Below are 20,436 nucleotides of genomic sequence, written 5' to 3'. Positions count from 1 at the left end.
CAGTTTAACCAATACATTTAAGGAAAACTGACAATTCACTTACTATGCTGAAATATAAGAATGTTTTTAAAAAGTTCTCAAATGGAAACTTCAGACTAGACATTTCAACCTTACAGCAGAGACTACAAATTAAAGCAGGGAACAAACAGAACAAATGACCAGCTAGCTCATATAAATCAGGAAGGAGAGCAAAACCGAGACAATCAAAGCTATTAGTCCTAAACTAATAGGGCAGACCCACCCAACTCAGAAGCAGAATGACTCCTCAATAACCTACCGAGTTTCCCCAAGAGGAGGGAGACTTGTTTTTTAGAAGTGTTTCAAAAACAGCTGGACCAAATTACACTCCAAGTTTGAGCTTCCAGTTTTAACTTCTTGTTTCAGTATAGTTAGCCTGTTACATTCTTGTGATTATTTATAATAAATAGTAAGTTGATACAATTGTAAAAGGAAGCTGTAGAAAAGCCTGTTGAAGTATTTGATTAAACTGTAATGTCTCTATGCGGTTTCACCCTGTAGCAGATGCTTGCCAAAGTCAAGGCTTTCAAACTTTGGTCAATGGCACACAGACCCCGTCAAACTCCCTGCTCAGCCTCCTCCTCCTCCTGTGCCAACAGGGAGAATTCTGCTTCTGCTTCCTCTTTGCATTGAACAACATTCTGAACTCTACTCATTTCCTCATGCAAAGGAAAAGGCACAGTGTTTTGAAATTGTTTCTATTTTTACTAATTCCCTGGACCACTTTGAGTATCACTTCCTGGCTTGTCTGTTAAAGAGTTTCTGATTTGCAAATTGATCAGAATCGACAACACTTTTAGCAACACAAACTTTAAGTAACTGAGACACCTGAGAATTATTTCCTGAATAAGAAGAGGACTTGATGATGGAGAATAGAGAGAAATAGTAACAAACAGCTTCTGATACTGGGCTCCCTTTGCACTGGGGAGACCAACCCAAAAAGGCTTCTTCATAAAAACTCTGTCAAGAACAATATTCTCAAAAAAAGGACCTGGATTAAAAATAAGAGAGTTAAGCTGTATTTACAGTCAGACTAGTTTGCTCTGAAAATATGTATATATCCCATCACAGACAGCTGTATCCGGAAACCAAACCCAGGTCTGGCCTCCAACTCCAAGCAACCCCTCAGGACAGGGCAGAACGACTCTGAAGCCGGGGCTGTAGATCCTTCCAGAAGCGGACTGCCACATTTCTCCCTCAGGGTAGCTAGTGGATTTGAACTGCCAACCACTCAGCTGCCCAATGCTTAACCCACTGCACAAAATTTAGCAAGTAAATACAAAATACTCTTCATACCTTCTGATGCGAATGACCACCTTCTTGTTATTAGGGAAGGCAAAGTTAGAAAACTGTCAACGTACCTAACCTCTGAGAAAATTCATAAAATTTCTTTAATTTGCCGACTAGTGGAACAACTGCACCCCATGCCTTCTCTTGCAACTTCTCATCGGCTGGATGCTGGATTGCCTGAAAACCCCAGACACACAAAGGGTTAGATTCTGAAAACAACAGTATCATTTTCACATTAAGACAAGAGGTTTCAGCAACACAAGAAACCCTGCTATAGTCACACAGCAGAGTAAGGGATCCAAGGAGGGTGGTCTTCAAGTCAGCAGCCCTGTTATGCCCATTACAGTAGAAACGCCGAGCCGGAGCTCATGCGAGGCACAAACTTGTCACAGAAGAACTCAAATATTCCCACTAAACAGACAGTAACAGAAAAGCAGTGGCAGTCCCTGTCAAAGTTGGAAAGCCAGGCAGTCCCATAGCCTTCCAGCTCTCACAGGTTCCAACGTACATTTGTAGATATTCTTGAACTGGATAAGGGCACAATATGTTACTGTCTTTTAGACACACACTAAAAGAGATTTGTATGCCTGTTTCCCAGGCTCTCTTAGTAATGACTGCTCAAAAAGTATTTTGTTGGAATAAAAGGAAGCCAAAATGGTGTTACACTCACTGTAAAATTGTCATCTTAATGAAAGCTGGATGCTAAATAAACTGTATATTTACTTAAAACAGGTAAAACCACAAATAAAAGAAGGTGTCAAATCTAGAAAGTTCAAGACGTATTTTTTTTATAATTTTTTATTTTATTTTCTTTTTTTTTTACAGAGGTTTTGGATTTCCATTCATTCATTGCCGGAATTTTCTCCCTTCCCACCCCTCCCCACCAGCTCGCTTCCCCCTCTAAAGAGAGAAAAAAAAAAAAGAAAAGAAAAAGAAAAAAAATTCCTTCATTAGTTTAAACTCACATCCCAAGGTCTAAGTTTAAGAAACCTACCAAGCAAGTAATAATAACCTAAAGATGCTGGCAAACCACGGTTTAGAAACTGGCCATTATAGTTATTCTCTGAAATAAAAATCTTACAGGGAGAATATAAAGCATAAAAAATCGAGAGGCTTAACTTTTCTGCATTTTGCAAACTATCAGGCAATCTTTTGATCATTCAGGACTTTTTTTTTAAAAAAAAAAAAATAAGTTTCCTTCTTTGTCTTCCTCACGGCTGTAGACACTTTGCTGTTGTTGTTAGGTGCCATGGATTCCAGTGCAACTCACAGCAACCATATGAACAAATGATCTGAACACTGTTCTATCCTGTGCCATCCTCACACTTCCTGCCACACAGGAGCCCACTGCAGCGGTCACTCTGTCAATCCACCTGGTCAAGGTCTTCCTCTCCTTCGCTGACCCTCCACCCTTCCCAACAGCATGTCTCTCTTCAAGGAAGAGCCCTTCCTAGCAACATGCCCAAAGTACGTGAAGCAAAGCCTCCTCATTCTTGCCTCCAAATAGCTCTCTGGCTGCACACTCTTCAAGACATGTACTTCGCTTGTTCTCTGGGCCATCCGTGGGCTGTTCCGTGTTCTTCTCCAATACCTCAGCTCAAAGGGATCAATTCTTCCGTCATCCTTATTTACTGTCCAGCCCTCAGACACATAGCAAGTGATCAGTAAAACCATGGCTGATGTATCTTAGTCCTCAAAGTGACATTATTACTCCTCAATAATTTGGAGAGGTCCCTAACTGTAGATTTTCCCAGTGCAATGGGTCTCTCCTTATTTCCTGACTGCTCGTACCAAGGGCTTTAGTTGTGGATCCAAGCAAGATGAAATTGTTGACAGTTTCAATCTCTTCTCCATCCATCATGATGTTGCCTTTTAGTCCAGTGGTAAGAATGTTTTCTTGACAATGAAATGCAATCCATATTCAAGACTGCATTCCTTGACCTTCTGCAACAAGTGCTTCAAGCGTTCTTACTTTGAGCAAGCAAGGTTGTGTCATCTGCATGTTGCAGGTTACTGACACATCTTCCTCCAATCCTGATGCCACACTCCATCCTTCTCATAGAGTCGAGCTTCTCAAATAATTTGCTCAGCATACAGACTAACTAAGTATGGAGAATTATAAATTATATATATTTCCCAATTCCTTCCCAATTATAAATCATGCAGTGTTCCCCTGCTCTGTCTGCACAACAGCCTCCCGGTCCAGGTAGAGGATACTCATGAGCACATTTAAGAGCTCTGGGATTCCCATTCTTCTCAATGTCAACCACAACGGCTTTGACTGTAGATGCTTCCTTCACTTGGTCCTTTATGGAACTTAGTGGTTTTAGGTTTGCTTGCTCTCTGTAACACCTTCAAACTAACTAAACACATGATCTGAAAGGTAAAACTCCTAACCAGGAAAGGCTTGTGTATAAGGATTAGCACAGGCACTTTCATGCTTAGCTTTTCTCCGGGCACTCGCCTAACCAAACCCATGCAGACTTAGAGGACTGGCCAAACATGAGGCTAACATGAAAACATGAATTACATGTAAGCCACTGTTTACATTTTCTCATGTACCTACAAAATTTTAAAGATGCTTAAACCTAATAGTAACCTGAAATGAATGCTATGTCTATGACTACCTAGAAACATAATAAAAAAGAGAAAATATTATATTAGGCTATATTATATTGACATTTTAAGTATCTCAAAGGGACTCTGATATTATACTGATATACATTAAAAAAATAATAATAATCCCTTTACCTTGAAGCCCAAACTTAGCATTTTATAACCTAGCAGAAAAATTTTTAAACAAATAAGTAACGAGCCAATTTTCCTTGCAAAGATCTAGCAGATTTCGGCAGGATCCACTCATTCGCCCCTTTCTAACTGTTCCTACCTCACCACCCCTTTTCATACGTGAACACAGCTGTCTTCTGCCCCTGCCTTGCCTGGGCTTCTCAGGAAAGACATTCTCTGCTCGATAACAGTCAGTTCATGGATTCTCCTTGCGATGCAGTTCTGTCCTCCTTTACATCAACGGTCCTGCTGCTAGATAATGTTTCTGGTAGAACACCCAATACGGGCCAGTATTCACAAGGGCACTTAGCAGTGGAAAATAGTCACACAGGACACTAAACTCATTTTCAAAAATGTTAGAACTTCTTTGTTCTCAGGCGCTGCTGCATCAACTATGACTCATAGTGACGCTATGCACAAGAGCTCTAAACCCTGCTCCATCCTGTGCCGTCCTCCTCATCTCTGATACACTTGACTCCAATGACAGACTGTGTTAATCCATCTTGTTGAGGGTCTTTCTCTCTAATGCTGATTCTCCACTTTTCCAAGCATGATATCCTTTTCAAGGATTGGTCCCTCCTAACAAAATGCTCAAAGTAAATGAGACAAACATTTTCATCCTTGCCGCCAGGAGCATCCTGGTTGCACTTCCTTTAAGATAGAATGGTTCTTTTTTTGTTGTTTTATAGCCATTTACATATATATATACACTCACACACACACACACACACACACAGAGGGAGAGAGAGATCTATCTCCAAAATTCTGTTTATTGAGATAATTTTCCTTTCATCTTGATTCAGCATGTTTTTCTTAATGGTGCTTCTGTCTGAAGGAGCATCCTTCTGTGAGCCTTTCTTTTCCTCCTGTAGACTGTCAGAGAACAGTGAACAGTGGAGCAGCCAAAACACAGAACTACTGTTCGTGCACGGCTGAAGACTGCAGTGATTTTATAGCATCCTGGGCATTTCACATCCATGATTCAGGAATTCAGGCTCTGCACCAGGCACTTCTTGTGTTTCCTCTTCTCCTCTTCAGGAGAAGGATGAAGGAGATCCTTTGCAAGAGGCATGTCGGCATGGGGAGGTCACCGCCAGAAAGGCTAGAATGGTTCTTTTGCTACTCTTACGATAGTCAGTCCTCTTCTCCAACACCGCAACTCAAAAGCATTGATTCTTCTTTGTCATCCTAAGTCACTGTCCAATTTCCACATGCATAGCAAGCATCAGAAAAGACCAAGGCTTGGATCACATGCATCACAGTCTTTAAACTGGTATATTCCTCCTTAGCACTTTGGAGAGGTCCCTGACAATAGATTTTCACAATGTAAAGAAAGAATGCGTCTTTGGATTTCTTGACTGTTAGTACCAAGGGTGTTGACTGTGGATCTGAGTAAGATAAAATCACTGACAATTTAAATCTTTTCTCTATCTATCATGATGCTATCTATTGGCTGGGTGGTGAAGATTTCTGTTTCCCTGATGTTGAGATGTAATCTCTATAGAAGGCTGTAGTCTTCGATCTCAGTAAACATTTTAAATCCTCACTTTTCGCAAGATTGTGTCATCTGTGTACATGTTACTGAGAAGTCTTTCTCCGATCCTGATTCCACCTTCAAAAAGTCCATGTATGGAGAAAGGATATAACTTTCTTGATTTTAAACGATGCAGTGGTTGGTTCCCTTGCTCAGGTCTGACAACAGCTTTTTAGGTTGTCTAAAGGTTTTTCATGAAAACAATTAAGTGTTATAGAATCCCATTCTTACCAATGTGAGCCATAATGTGATTCACACAGTCAAATGTCTCTGAATAAACAATAAAAAACAGACAGACATTCATCTGGTAGTCTCTACTTTCAGCCAAAGTCCATTAGACATCAGCAATGATATTGCTGGTGCCCCAGCATCTTCTAAATCCAGCTTGAATTACTAACAGTTCTGTGTTGATATACTGTTCTAGTGGTTTTTTAAAAATCTTCAGCAAGATTTCGCTTTCATGTGATATCCATGATTCTGTGATAATTTCCACATTCTGTTTGATCAATTTTTTGGGGAATGGGAATAAATAGGGATCTCTTCCAGTCAGCTGGGCAGGCAGCTGTCTTCTAGAGCTCTTGACACAGCCTGGTGAGCACATCCAGGACTGCATATGTTTGTTGGAAGACGTCAAGTGATATTCCATCAATTCCTTGGGCCTTATTTTCTGTCAATGCCTTCAGTGCAGCTGAAAATTCTTTTATTATCAGTAGGTCTTGACCATATGACACTTCTTGAAATGGTTCTGTGTCAGTCACTTCTTTTTGGTACAGTGACTCTGTGTATTCTATCTTCTTTTGATACTTCCAAGATCTTTCACTATTTTGCCCATAACATCCTTCAGTATTGCAACTCAAGATCTGAACTGGTTTTCCAGTTTTCTAAGCCTGAGAAATGCCAAGTAAGTTGTTCTTTTTTTCCAATTCCAGCTCCCTGCACATTTCATTGTAATGCTTTGTCTTCTCAAGCTGTCCTTTGAAATCTGTTAATTTCCTTTACTTAAACTTTTACTTTTTTGCTTCTCATCTTTCAAATGCAATTTTTAGATTTCTTCTGACAATCAATTTGGTCTTTTCTTCTATTTTTGTATTGACTTTTTGCTTCCTTTCTGAATGACAGCTTTAATGTCATCCACAACTCACGTGGTTCTCAATTGTTATTAGTTTTCAATACCTCAAATCTACTCCTGAAATGATTTTTAAAATTCAGGTGGGACAGACTCAAGGTCATATTTTGGTTTGTTGTCAACTTTTCATCTTTTTTGTCAGTTTCACTTTGAACTTGCACATGAATAACTGATGGTCTGTTGAACAGTCAGCACTTGGCCTGGTTTTGAATGCTGATATTGCACTTCTCCAATGATTCTTTGCACAGAGGTAGTCAATATAATTTTTGTGCAGTCCATCAACTGAGATTCATGTGTGCAATCACCATTTGTGCAGCAAGATACCATACTAATGGCATTAACGTTGCTTTGTGCTGTATAATTCACTCAAACTCATTTTCCTCTTGAATGGCTTATCCTAGAGAATAAACATTTTATCTTAAATAAAATTTTATTCTATTTTAAAATTATGCCAATAATTTGCACAATAGTAATATAAATAGATAGTTTAAATAGGTAAGTTTAAGTTAGCTACGTGGTAGGCACTATAATGTGCAATTTTCCTGGATTATTTCATTTAATCCTCATAACAACTTCATAAATTAACTGCTTCCATATTTATGTGTCTATAATCAAGATGACCATAAAAGTTTTTATATAAATTCTTTTTCTTCTTTAATCACAATCTCCAGGGATGTACTGTCTAAAATATAAGTACCTGGGCACAACTCATTTGCCAAACTGACTTCTTAAAAGAAAACTCTCTTACAATAGTACCTATACCAGTCAAGAGGACTTATGTCTCTAAAAATCAATAGAGTAATACTTCTTGACAGTCATGTGTCCTTATTAGGAAAATGGGCCATGTTTTTCTATTGTCTTTGCTTTTTTTCATAGGTAAGTGGTTGGACTGTCTATTAAATTACTGGTAATTTTGCCAGTCTATCTTAGAACCCTTATCAGTTTAATAATGATAACTTTATAACAACTTTCAGAGCCTGGAAAGTTGATTCCATTTATTTTCTTATCCTAATATTTCTATTAATACACTACTATGTACAAATGCTGTAGTTCTATTACTATAGAAATATTATATGATTGTATGCTACTATTTTATTCTTTGACAGACTGTGTTACTACAGAGAGCTGACTCTCATGCACAGTTGCCTTAGACGGTTTACAAGCTCAAGTGGAGGGTGGGCTTTGACTATCAACCTTTTGGTAGCAGCCAAGCACATTAACAATAGTGACATGTGTCTCTTTTCTAAAGACCAAATATGAATCTTAACAGGCACTCAAATCTACACACAGATTAGGGGGAATGCACTACATTTTACTGTAATTTTTTTTTTCTACATCCAGAAAAAAAAAAGAAAAACACCCCAAAACTCCCCTTTTATTTGGCCAGATTATTTCTTCCAGTGTTGTAATTACACAAAAACTCACAAAGAAAAAAATCTAACAGTCTAAACTGAATGAGATTAGGTTTTTTTCTTGCAAAACAAACAAAAAAAAAATTCCAATGGCTAAAACACTGTTTTAGCCACTACTGTGGTTAATTTCTTGCAGTAATAATCAACATGGAGATTATTAAACATTTAAGCATGTAAAAAAATCATCTACTTCCATAAATATTTTCACTTGTAAGGTAGGTTTAAATATTTAGAAAGCTTGACTTCCCTAGAATTAAGCACATACTTTTACTTATTGAAAGCATGAGGTTTTCATGTAAGGTAATGATAGTGTGAATATTAGGCTAAAGCTATCGTGTCTATTCCTTTGAAAAATAAAATTCATAAAATGTCTACTAGTTACTGCACTACCACCCACTTCTGTCACCAAGCCAATTCTAAGCCATAATTGTCCTACAAAATAGAATAGAACTATCTCACGTTTCCAAGGCTATCAACCTTTATGGAAACAGACATTTACATCTTTCTCCACAGATCACCTGGTAGGTTCAAACAACCAATCTTTGTGGTCAGCAGGCCAAGTTCTAACCCACTGTAACCCAGGGCTAAGTGCTCCTAAAAATAAATTAAGTAAGCAGATCTACCCTCCTCAAATACAGGAGTGAAGAGATAAACACATATCAATCAGAAATTGTTATTAGGAGAGAAACACGTGCAAAGTGCTAAGGGAGAGAAGTTAGGCAAAGTGGGAGACTACTGGGACCTGAAGGAAGAATAGGAATTCAAGAAAATAAATGGAAGAATATGAAAACAAAAACAAAGGTAAGGAAGTGTGTACACGCAGCACTCAGGGAAGCAGCACCGAGTCCATGGAGGACTGTGTTGTTAGGTGGCATCGAGTTCAGAGACTCACAGTGAACCCACGAACATCAGATCTGAACCTTGTCCTATCCTGCAACATACCAACGATCGCTGCCAAGCTCAAGCCCACTGGTGCAGGCACGGTGTCATCCTAGCTCACTGAAAGTCGTCTTCTCTCTCCCTGTTATCTTTCTCAGCATGACTTCTTTTGTCCAAGGTTTAGTCAAGCCCCTCTTGACAACATGTCCAAAGTATGCGAGATGAGGTTTTACCATCTCAGCTTCTAAGCAGCATTATGGCTGTGCTTTCTCCAAGACAGACCTGCTCTTTCTGGTAGTCCATGACACGTCTGATACTCTTCTCCAACACTACAAAGTATTACTAATTCTACAGTATTCTTCCGTATTCATTGTCCAACACCATACCTTGGGTCAGGCACACCTTAAGTCTTTACACTGTCATTCTTGCTCTTTAGCACTTATAAAGGTTCTTGATAGCAGATCTCCCTGTTGCAACGTGTCTTTTGATTTCCTTACTGGTGTGGATTCGAGTAAAATGAAATTGTTGACTTCAATCTTTTCTCCATCTATCATGATGTTGCCTGTTGGTCCAGTGGTGAGGATTTTTGTTTGCTTGATGCTGAGATGTAATTCTGAAGGCTGAAGTCGCTGATCTTCTTGGGTAAATGCTTCAAGTTCTCCTCTTTCTGCCAGCAAGGTCGAGTTCCCATCCCCACAGTACAGGCTGCTCATTCTTCTCCAACCATGATGTGACATTCTTCTTCATATGGTCCAGTTTCTTGAATCATTTGCTCAACACACAAAACAGCTATGGAGAAAGGAACTAACCCTTATGCACACCTTTCCCAATTTTAAAGCACGTTCCCTTGTTATATTCAGGCAACTGCTTCTTGGTCTATGTATACATCTTGCGTCAGCACATTAAGTATTCTAGGATTTTCATTCTGGTTCCTCATTTCCCTAGAGGCTAAACATCCAATCACAAACCTGGCTTTTCAGACTGAACTATGTCTTGGATAGTCATTAACAAATATATTTTATTGTGTCTTCACCAATCTTCTGAATGAGAAATCAAGTTGGATTTTAACTTACACCCAATATACTGGTTCTTACCAACTTCTGCAGTATTAACGCTACTGCTGTATAGGTCTATTCTCTCCACCCCTACTCCCAGGCCCAGAAGACAGTAGAAGTGTACGTGAGGTTCCCAGGCCATAAATCTTTCCAGGGGAAAACGGCCTCCTTTTTCTCCCACTGAGCACCCAATAATGAGATCAGAAATGTGAAAACAAACTGAAGTAAAACCAGCTGTGCCTTGGGCAGACAGAAGGAGTAGGCACCAGGGAGTTTCTCTGGGCAGTCCGGAACACCTTAGTAGGTATATGCTGAGAGAAGCCAATGAAAGAAGAGAGATTAATTAAGAAAAAAGGTAAGGAAAAGAATAAAGATCCAGAGGTGAATGGAGAACAAAATTAGAGAAGCTAATCTTAGAAAATGAGACAGATTATTCTGAAAATAAGAAAATGGAAAAAGAAAATTAATTTAGAACAGAAAAAACAGAGGGAGACGACACTTGACTTTTTCTGTGTGGTAATCATCAGATTACTGAGGCCCAGATTACAAAGATTATTTTCCTTTTCTCCCATAAAGTTTGGGAGGAGTGGAAGTAACAGACTGACAAAGCAATATTACAGAAAGTTATGTTTCAGAGAGACAGAAGACAAAGAAAACTTATTTATTGGGAATAAATAATCCCCAATTCACATTGTATATTTTATGTGAAATCAAGTGTAAATTAAAATTTCTTTAAACAAAGTATGTTTTTATGAAACAGTTGTTTGCATCTTATAGCAATCCTTTGGAAATAATATAAGCAACTGTCCTTCAAATGTATTAATATGGAACAAAAACTTAAAATATAGGAGACAGGAGAAATTAAAGGGCAAAGGCACACGGTAAATTTTCATTCTCTGAAAAAAGACATAACGTGCTTTACCTCTCGTATTTCATGGCCAGCTCCTCTATATGACTGCAAGTCCTCCAAGATACCTTCCGCATCTTTTAATACTACATTCACCTGATTATAAATTTCCTTCTCAGACTCTGTAGGTTGGGCATCTAAATGGCAGGAAAGCACAAGAAAATTTACAGTGACATGAATTTTTAAAAACAAAAACACAAGACTAAAGCAACCAACCATCCACATTTTCACAGATGAGCTCCATTTCATTCGAGGTTAACTTTGCACTCACCCTAGCTATCGTTCTTCCATGGTTCTACATTTGAATAGCGAGGCTCAAGTCTGTACATACCAGAGAAGCAAGGGTACACCAAGCATGGCTATTCAGTACTAACTGCCAATCATGTCATTTTCAGTCATAATCGTCACTACTCTCAACACTCTTAACTATAAACAGAAAGGCATCAATGATACATTTATTTTAATGTAAAGACTGAAAAACCTTACTGTACTAATGTATCTGGTCATCTACTTACACGTCAAGGCGGAAACAACTCTTATTTTCTTCTAAAGGTGATTTTACTGTTAACCACCAAGTTTTCATACAAAATGTAAAACCTATTTTAGAAGAGTAGGATGCTCCACTTTTCTAGAGATCACATTCAATTCTGGCTCAGTTTCTAAGAAAATCTACATCCAGGAAGGATGGACATGTGTATCTAAAATCAAACTCAGGGCAGTATCTCAGACTGTTCCTGTGAATGGACACAGGCCAGGATTCCTGTGCATGAGAGGAGTTCCACCGGAAACTGCTCCAGGATCCTTGAGCTATGGGAAAACTATACACAGCTATAATACTATCACTGAAATTTTGAAATAATAAAGCAAAAGCTGAATTCCTCTATACCTGGGATGGAGTAAGAGAAAAATGAGGGACAGTTAGAATGTTAAAAGCCTAGTCAGAGAGAGAAACACATGGCAGTTTTCACCAGCAGAATGATGAAATCTAGATTTCTCTACTAGGCAAGAGAAATTCTGGAAACTTTTTTTAATGGCATGGTAATGTGTCTAAGGACCAAGTTTTACTCAATACTTTATATTTTTGTATTTAAAGAAGTAAATGGATACTCTAAAAAGAAAATGTATTTTCTAGAAATCTGTGCTACTAAACCACAACCACATTCATAAGGCATAACGAACTTAAAATGACAAGTACTAAGATTGCCATCCTAAAGGTTGAGAAAATTATGCTGGAAAAACTCCTCCATGCTAACATTGTCTTTATTAAAGGAGGCATAAGCAGAGAAGAAAAAGAGGGCTGTGACATTCAAATTTATAAATGAATTAAGAACACCTCTGGTAAGTATCCTGTCACTAATTATATAGTGGAATCTAGTACCTGGACTGTTCTGCACCCACATAACCTTCCCACAAACATAAAATGATCTGCTATTCAGTCTTTTTCTCAGAAAATTTTAAGAAACTTAGTTCACACATGAAACTCGGACTCAAGATGCCCAATCAATTGAACTTTATTTCAAATAAAATTTGCTTGGGTGAATCATAATTCATTCTATCTAATAAACCTGGTCAATCAGTCAAAAATATACCATATACTGAAAAATAAATACAGTACCAAATTTAAACTATACTTTAAAAAGGACAGCAACAATAATACAGTAGCATTAATGTGCAAAGTCAATTTAAGAATTTGTAATCACATATCTGTTCACTTCAGAAATTGTATATGGTTAAGAGGAGCCAATTGATAGATTCCAAAATCTTTGGGTCCATAACTCTAAAGATATTTACTTGGAGCAAATATTGTTATTGTAGCTAAATGATTCATTAAAGAGCAAACAAACAGCATTTGTCAATTAGCAATAATATTTTCCACATTTAGCTAGACCATAGTTTTCCAAATTAATAGACACACATTTAAAAAAACACATCTCATAAGTTTTATACTTACACCAGATGCAATAGAGATTAAAAAATTTTTCATGCAAAAAGAGCTACTTGTACTTTTTCACATGAAATTGTGGAGCTACAGACATAACATCAATAGTAAACACGTGTTAAAGTTCTGATTCATGAAGTGAGATTTATGACAAACAACAGTAATTTTTAACTGTTTTAGAGTAAAAGGCATTTGTGAAGCTTGAAATACTAAGTGATGCAGGGTTTTTCTGGTGTGGTGACCAGTTGTTAACATAAAAATGTGACACTGAGACTTACATACAAACAAAACATTATCAAGTAGCCTTAAAGAGACCTTGTAAGAGATTAATTATGATTACATTAGAAGTTCGATGAGGACTAATAAATTTAAAATAAAGGAGAAGATTTCCGTTTCCCCTCAGGGTGAGAAAAGCACCCAGCACCACACTGATTGAACGTTTTTTTAGACTGCCACAGGAAAGTCACATGGCTAATTTTGAAAGCTGCTGAAGACTGCTGGAGGAATGAAGACGAACAGAAAAGAGCAGACAGTAAGCACTACTTTACCGATAGCAAGTCATGCAAAAGAGGGAGACGCCAGAAAGGGGAAAGACTGCATGAAAAAAAGCATTTTTAACAATGGCATCATAGGATGCAACCAAGACTTGTCACTTTGATTATTAATAGTAAAGAATGCTTCACTATTCAGAGAAAGCGTCCTACTTAACCAAGGAGCAGAAAGGACACTGCCTGGATAGATTTCTGGCCTCGGCTATCTTACAGGGGTGGCCAGAAGCTAGAACTGACTGGCAGGCAGTGGGTTTGGTTTTTGGTTCACCACTCACGCAGATTCAAGAATTACTTGTGGAGCGTAGTTTCAAAAGATTTGCAAGAGAAATAAATTTTTACTACTTTCATACCAGCTTCAGTCAGTGGGGGAAAATCAAAATTGCTACATTTAAGGAATTTAATAGTACAAAATGAGAAAGGTTAGACGTGAAAAGAAAAATAAAAAAAAACTATAGTTATGCCAAGGGGATATTTTTGCTTTACTGATCCATTAATTCAGCAAATGCATCTCCAATAATGTCATAAAGGCAGGTATAATAAATGTACCCTATGGATCACTCTAGTGCAACACTTAGTAATAAACATTTGCTGAACAAATGGAAGGACAAGAAGGTAAAAATCAGGTGCCAACAAATCAATTCCAACTCCTGGTGACCCCATGCGTCTCAGAGTAGATCTGTGCTCCAGACGGTCAACGGCTGATTTCTTGGACGTGGAATGCCAAGCCTTTGCTGGGAGGCACCTCCGGGTACAGCAAACCTCCCTCCTGTCGTTAGCAGCAGAGTTCACCATTTTATCACTCAGGAAAGGAGAAGGTAGGAGCCATAAGCAGGCCCTAACCTGGAGGTGCTCTTGTTGTGGTTTTTATTTTTTTTACTATAAATAAATATAATCCTACATCATTAAAAAAAAACAAACTAAGAAGGATGCTACCTAGGTAAAAGAAATTTCAAAGCACAAAGCAGAAAGAATTAAAAACCTATATATAACATGTAAAAATAAATTTAGACTGAAAGAGTGAATACCAGTTATTTTTAAAAGATGGGGGGAACCAGTTAACACAAAAGACAAGAACGAAAGGAAAGATAGTGGTGGCGGCAAGGCACTGAAAAACATTCACAAAGGAGATCTTCCTTAGCATTTACCTCCATCTACTCTCTCCCACTATGGTCTATCTGGAGACAAGCAAATTAAGTTTAACAAAAGCGGGACTTCTACAGGCTGAACCCACCAAAGGCTCTGGGTGGGAAACAGGTAGCAATCCTCTCTGGTGGTCGGACCTTCTCCTGGAAGGACCGCTATGGGCTGGGACTAGCTCAAAGGTAATGAGCTTTTGGTGCTATTATTTTTGTTTTATGCTAAGTTTGGGAAAGGACAAAAAAATGCAAGTCCCTCTTCTTACTAGAAGCCCAATTTGGTAAGCTAGTAAATATACAATGTCCTTAGACCACAGAGTTGCCATTAGAATCCACTAGACAGTAAAAATGCCATTACAATAAATAGGACATCGCAAGGACTAGAAAGATCCTCCACTGGCGCTGCCTCTCTAGTCCCGTTAGTCTAACTACAGCCAGATTCTACTGAGGCCTAAGGTCTCTTAAGGGAATCATTTTTCCCACAAAAATATAATTTGTTTCAAGAAATTCACCTCTCTATCTAATACGAGAAAACAATGCTTGACTCAATATAGAATGTCCTTTCAGGTCTTGGACATTCAGACATGCTCCTCCTTCTAATTCACTCTCCCAAATCCAATTAGCTCAAAGGTCATCAAGACCACCTAAATGACACTAAAACCTACTCTATGCTACATAAAGCTAGACCCTTCTGATCTGTATAGTAAATGCCAATTACGTACTAGCGTTTCTATCCATCCTAACAGACGGGTAGCTTCCCAAATACAAGACTGTGTTTTAAACTATCTTTGTAACTCCAGCACCTACTGGCTAGTACCCCATAAATGTATAGTCAACAGAAATGAAAAGCAGGACGTGGGGGTAAAAATAGTGAAGTAAATCATTCTTTACCTTTAATGATATCATTCATTGCAAAAAATTACAGGATATCACCAAGTTATGTTTCAAATGCACTGGGCTTATTTTAATGTAATTTTATGTAAACCAAATACATGTATATGCAGTTATTTCTTTAATTGGTCAACCACAAAATATACAGGGCTGGATTTAACCAAATGGAATGATGGAAATAGGGTAACAAAATTATTCTACTGACCTGAAAGCTGGTGCACATCTAGAAATAAATATGGAGAACTAAACTGCTTACTGAATAGAGAAGCCGACTTTAATTCTAAGCTGAATAATCAATGTTCTTAACTATTAAAAAATTTAAATAAGAAATAACAAAGGTAAACTCTGACTTAATATATGGCATTTCCTCACTAGCTGTTACCGGCAACAAGCAGATCCTAACGTTTATGTGCTTTCAAGAAGTTAATACTTTGTATATAGTTCCTCACTGTTGTTATTGTCTGCAATTTAAACTACTTCTTGTTACTGAATGTTTACTGAAACTTTAAGAACAGTGTTCCAGACTCCTACAGACTTCTGAACCAAGAGCAAATGATCTTGTAATTACTATAGTAAATTCATGCTTCTCACTTGACCACACCATAATGTTAGCTTTATAAAAAAGATCAAGTGCCAAGTCTTGAACAAGATCTTGACTGTATCAAAGCCAAGATTCTGCAAATGTAAGGAATCTGAGATAGGGGGTGGGGAGGAGGGGAGAGAAGGAGACAGAATGGCAGAAAGACAGGACCAAGTTTGAAACAGATGCAAATAAACTAAAATCCAGCTCTAATGTAAGTTGCCTCATCTGAAAGAATAATCTTCAAGTCAGCAATCTGCTCAACATCCCCAAGCTGATTAAAATTCATGCTAAACATGCACTTTAAAATAAGCACTGTGAAATTGTTGAGAAGGGTCAAGAAAACAAATATTCAACTAATACATTCTGCTCCCGCAACCCAATAATGGAATAGAGTCCTGATTTGACATTCCCACTCTCTGTTGGCCTATGTACAAATTGTGAACAAGATTTTTATAGGAATGTAACAGAAGTAGGGAAAAAATATAGATCAAAAATCTTCTGTAAAATGGAGGAGATACGCTACAAATTTCTGTGTTCACATGAACTATTTCAGTTTAAAGAGAGGGAAGGGGCAATAATTATTAATAAAACATAAACAAGAATTACATAACATTATATAAAGGAGACTACAATTAATATCTAAGACGTAAGGGGCTTGTTTTGCTTTTAAAACTAGAAAAAGTTTTAACATATTTAAAAATTTGTTCAAATGTTCTTCCTTAATTCAAAATGTAAAGGATCATTTAACAACCTAAATGAGATCTCTTCACCCTTTCCTAACAATTTGTAGTGACCAGTTAAAACAGCAACATTCCCACTAAAACATCATTTTAATACCATTTTTCTCAACTGGACACACAGACAAGCTGAAGCAATACTGACAGCCAAATAAGCAAAAGCTTTCAACATGCAACAGGGTCCATGGCACTTACCTGCCCCTCTCAGACCATATTATAATAGGTCATGCAACATAAAACAAACAGAAGGCAAATTACTTAAAGGTCTGTGAACCTAAGATTTGTATTTAAATAAATGAATTCCTGAAATAAATACATACAATTATCTTTTTAAACTCTTCAACTGAATTATGTGCAAAGATTAAATAATTTAGGTTCACACTTACCTTTTAATATTATGCCCCAATTACTGAGCTCTGAATGGCCTTCATGAACAGATTCATATTTAAAATATTTTCAAATGTATAGAGTAATTGAAACCCAGCCAATTTTTCTCAACTGTGATAAGCTGTTTTCCCAAATATTGCTTCTATTAATAAATATGGAAGTAATATTTACTCTTTCAAAAAATTTTTTTAAAAAAAGGCTTTCATTAGAGAACAGATCTCAAACTATAAGACCTAGCTGAGAGATAGAAAAATCTCTTTTAAAAATGCAATTAAAGTCATTTTATCCTCACAATTCATAAAATAGGCCTTTAAGTTCTAGAAGGCATTAGAAATTTTACTCCAATTCATAGCTCAGTCATGCAAAGCAGTTAAAGATGGCAAGGTGGACACATTCATTTAGTGCAAGACAAACGCAGTCTACTGCAGGCAAAGAGAAATAGGTATAAAATCATCTTCTCACTTTCAAAATCAAGGAAAAAATTTGGCCCCTGCTCAAGGTCTGTGCATGTCAAAACTTTAAGAAGATTCCCCATGTTAAGGTACCTGTCAAGACAAGAATGAGAAAAGAGAAAATATCCCTTTATAAAAAAGAACATTGGAAATTCATTCAACAGAAAAAGGAAAGGGGGGAAAATAAAAAGGTAACGGGAAGATGTTCATTAGGCCATGATTTCATCCTGCAGGTTACCCAGACCATGCTCTGGTACACAGCAAACCTGGTCCGCAAGGTGTGGCTTTGTAGGACCTAGAGGTAAAATGTGGGTTTCCTGCACACAATGGCACAACTGCTGTTCAAATTCTTCTCAAAATTCTCCCGAGTTGCATTTAAGGCCTTATAATGAAGAATTCTGTAAGTATTCCAATAGTGCTAGTATTCACACAACAAATTTCCAATTAACAACTAGTACTGAATCAGCAATTTATTTCAAAGCTAAATAGTCAATGTTAGGGCCAAGACACACCTTTGCATTTTTGCTTAAAATAGCAGAATGTAAAACTTATGCCCTATGGTCATTAAATGCAGCATATACTTCTAACCAACCTGTATTTATGATTAATTTGGAGTTGATTTAAAGTACTAATTTTGTATAAGCAGCACAGTTTTGATTTTTTTTTAAAAAATCATTAAAGGTACATGAGCAAATGGACTGCTCGTCAGAATCACTAAAGTATACTGTGAGAATGTTCATCATAAGGCTCCCTGCTTCATGGACTAATGAAAGGACAGCACTGGCTACAGACTCAACATGATTTCAGCAATGAAGAACTAAAGAATTATACATACGATGGTGATGTTTGCCTACGATTAAAGAAAAAAAAATCATGCAACTTTTTCTTATCCCCATGTTTCATCAACAAATATTCTGGCTGGCCTTCACTGCGGTGGGAGGATAATTCATCTTTCAACTTTACCGGTACGCACCAGCTGTGAAGGGCTAAAGAGACTTACTTTCAAAGTCCAAGAAAAAATGTGCTGCATTGTGGTCTATGTCCCTGGTTAGCACCTTAATGAGATTACCCATGCCAGCAAACCTAAAAATAAAAATGGCAACATCATTTAGTTCCAGTAAAAAGTTTTAAGCAGAGGCCTGGGATTCAGTAAAGGCTGGCTTGCTCATCGTCCCCAACAGGTGCAGGTCTATGTATTTCTGGCTTCGAAAATTTGGAACAAAAGCACACCTGGCTAGGAGTTTATCGGCTTCTGGCCCTCTTTTCCATCTATTAAAAAAAAATTACATAAAGCAAAATGGGAAAAGAGGGTAGACCTTCACATATAACTTCCAATATTGACATCTAATTCTTAACTATGCTAGTGTTACCCCTGTCAAAGTATTCTCAACTGAAATTAGCACCAAAACCAGACTACTTAAATAAGATCATTATTTTTGAGTAGCAGGAATACTCTGCTCCATGCAAAATCAAATCTTACTGAAAACATAAGGAAGACCATATTCAACTGCATTTAACCATTCACATCTGTAACTGGATAGCAAGTAATGACTCATTTCAAGATTTTTACCACATAAGCCAGCACTTCTTACATCTCCTATTCCTAAGACTGATTAAACATTACGTTAATTAACTCTTAGACTGTATATTTAACTGTTCTTAAAACTGCAAGTAACTTGGGTGAAAATTTTAAATAACCTACAGAACCTGCAATCCTTTTTTCACTCAGTTAGTTGCTGGAAAAGTGGAGATGAGGCATTGGCAAAGATCCTACTCCAGACTACACTCGGTGAAGACCGTGGTAGGAGGCGGTGTGCAGGGTGTCCTGGGTACACGGTCCCCCCTGGAAGCTGCAGTGGCTCTAGAGAAGGTCATTCACTCCCACACTCCCTACCTCTCATTTCTCAATTAAAATACTTTTTCTACAAATAAACTCCTGGCAAACAAAGTAAACCACATGGAAGACACTGCTTCAACACTCATTCTCATTCTAAGAAGTTGAAAAAGCATTAGCACTTCCAGCCACTGGTAGTGGCCCACCCTTCTCCACCTAATTCCCGACAAGGGCATACATTCCCGGAGAGGACGTTCAGACACGTACATAACAGTTATTTGCTTTAGAAGTCAAAGTCTGATGGAATGAAGCACACGTGTTTGGTTGTGGTTTGTTGTTCTGGTTTTTTTTAACAAGCTAAAGTATGATAAATATTGTATGACTGCGCTTTTTTGAAAAAATTTTTCCAACAGGGATCGATTCTGCTTTGACTATTTCAAATCACTGTTACTTGGAATTTCAACAGTCTGATTTTATTTTTACACATACTTCAGGTTGGGAGCTCTGGTAGCCTACTGGCAAGAAGCTGCACTGCAATCCTGAAGACACAGGGTTCTAGGCCACCAGCTGCTCTGAGGGAGAAGGAAGGGCAATCTCCTCCAGTGGGATTAACTGTCTTTGAAAACCTGCCAGAGGACCAGCTATGGGTAGGTTCCAACTCCCCGGTACACAGCACCACCACCACAGCAAAATTCTGGCAGCTGAGTGTTAAGGAACTGCGCTACCAACCCAAAGGCGACGGAGAAGGATGGGCAAGCCTCTGTGTGATTTACAGCCTCTGAAAAGCCACTGGAGGGGCAGCTATCAGTCAATTCTGATTTAGTGGTACATAACAAAGGGAAGGGAAAAGTAATTTTAACTATCTTTTACATGGTTAAGAATTTCAATACTACCAAGTTAAAGATGTTGTTTCTAAAA

General features: G+C 37.8%; 1 protein-coding gene across 5 annotated transcripts in view; it reads right to left on the bottom strand.

Moving 5' to 3' along the window:
* Window positions 1-20,436, bottom strand: part of LOC102846019 (protein FAM49B-like) — a 57,686-nt gene that overhangs the window by 14,808 nt on the left and 22,442 nt on the right. For 3 of the 5 annotated variants that reach the window (XM_006879290.1, XM_006879289.1, XM_006879288.1), the window contains exons 2-4: window positions 17,695-17,777; window positions 11,024-11,145; window positions 1,380-1,485 (exon numbers count right to left, since the gene is read on the bottom strand). In XM_006879290.1, the coding sequence (XP_006879352.1) occupies window positions 1,380-1,485; window positions 11,024-11,145; window positions 17,695-17,767 (301 nt within the window). In that variant the 5' untranslated portion in view covers window positions 17,768-17,777. Of the gene's footprint in view, window positions 1-1,379; window positions 1,486-11,023; window positions 11,146-17,694; window positions 17,778-18,684; window positions 18,768-20,436 lie in introns of those variants that run through there. The other 2 variants (XM_006879287.1, XM_006879291.1) reach the window with 2 other exon arrangements.

The sequence above is a fragment of the Elephantulus edwardii genome, unplaced genomic scaffold (assembly GCF_000299155.1).
Source record: "Elephantulus edwardii isolate Elephantulus edwardi_28Jun2011 unplaced genomic scaffold, EleEdw1.0 scaffold00003, whole genome shotgun sequence".
In the NCBI taxonomy this organism is placed as follows: domain Eukaryota; kingdom Metazoa; phylum Chordata; class Mammalia; order Macroscelidea; family Macroscelididae; genus Elephantulus; species Elephantulus edwardii.
Note: the sequence above shows the minus strand (reverse complement) of the source record. Positions and strands in the feature narration are given on the sequence as shown.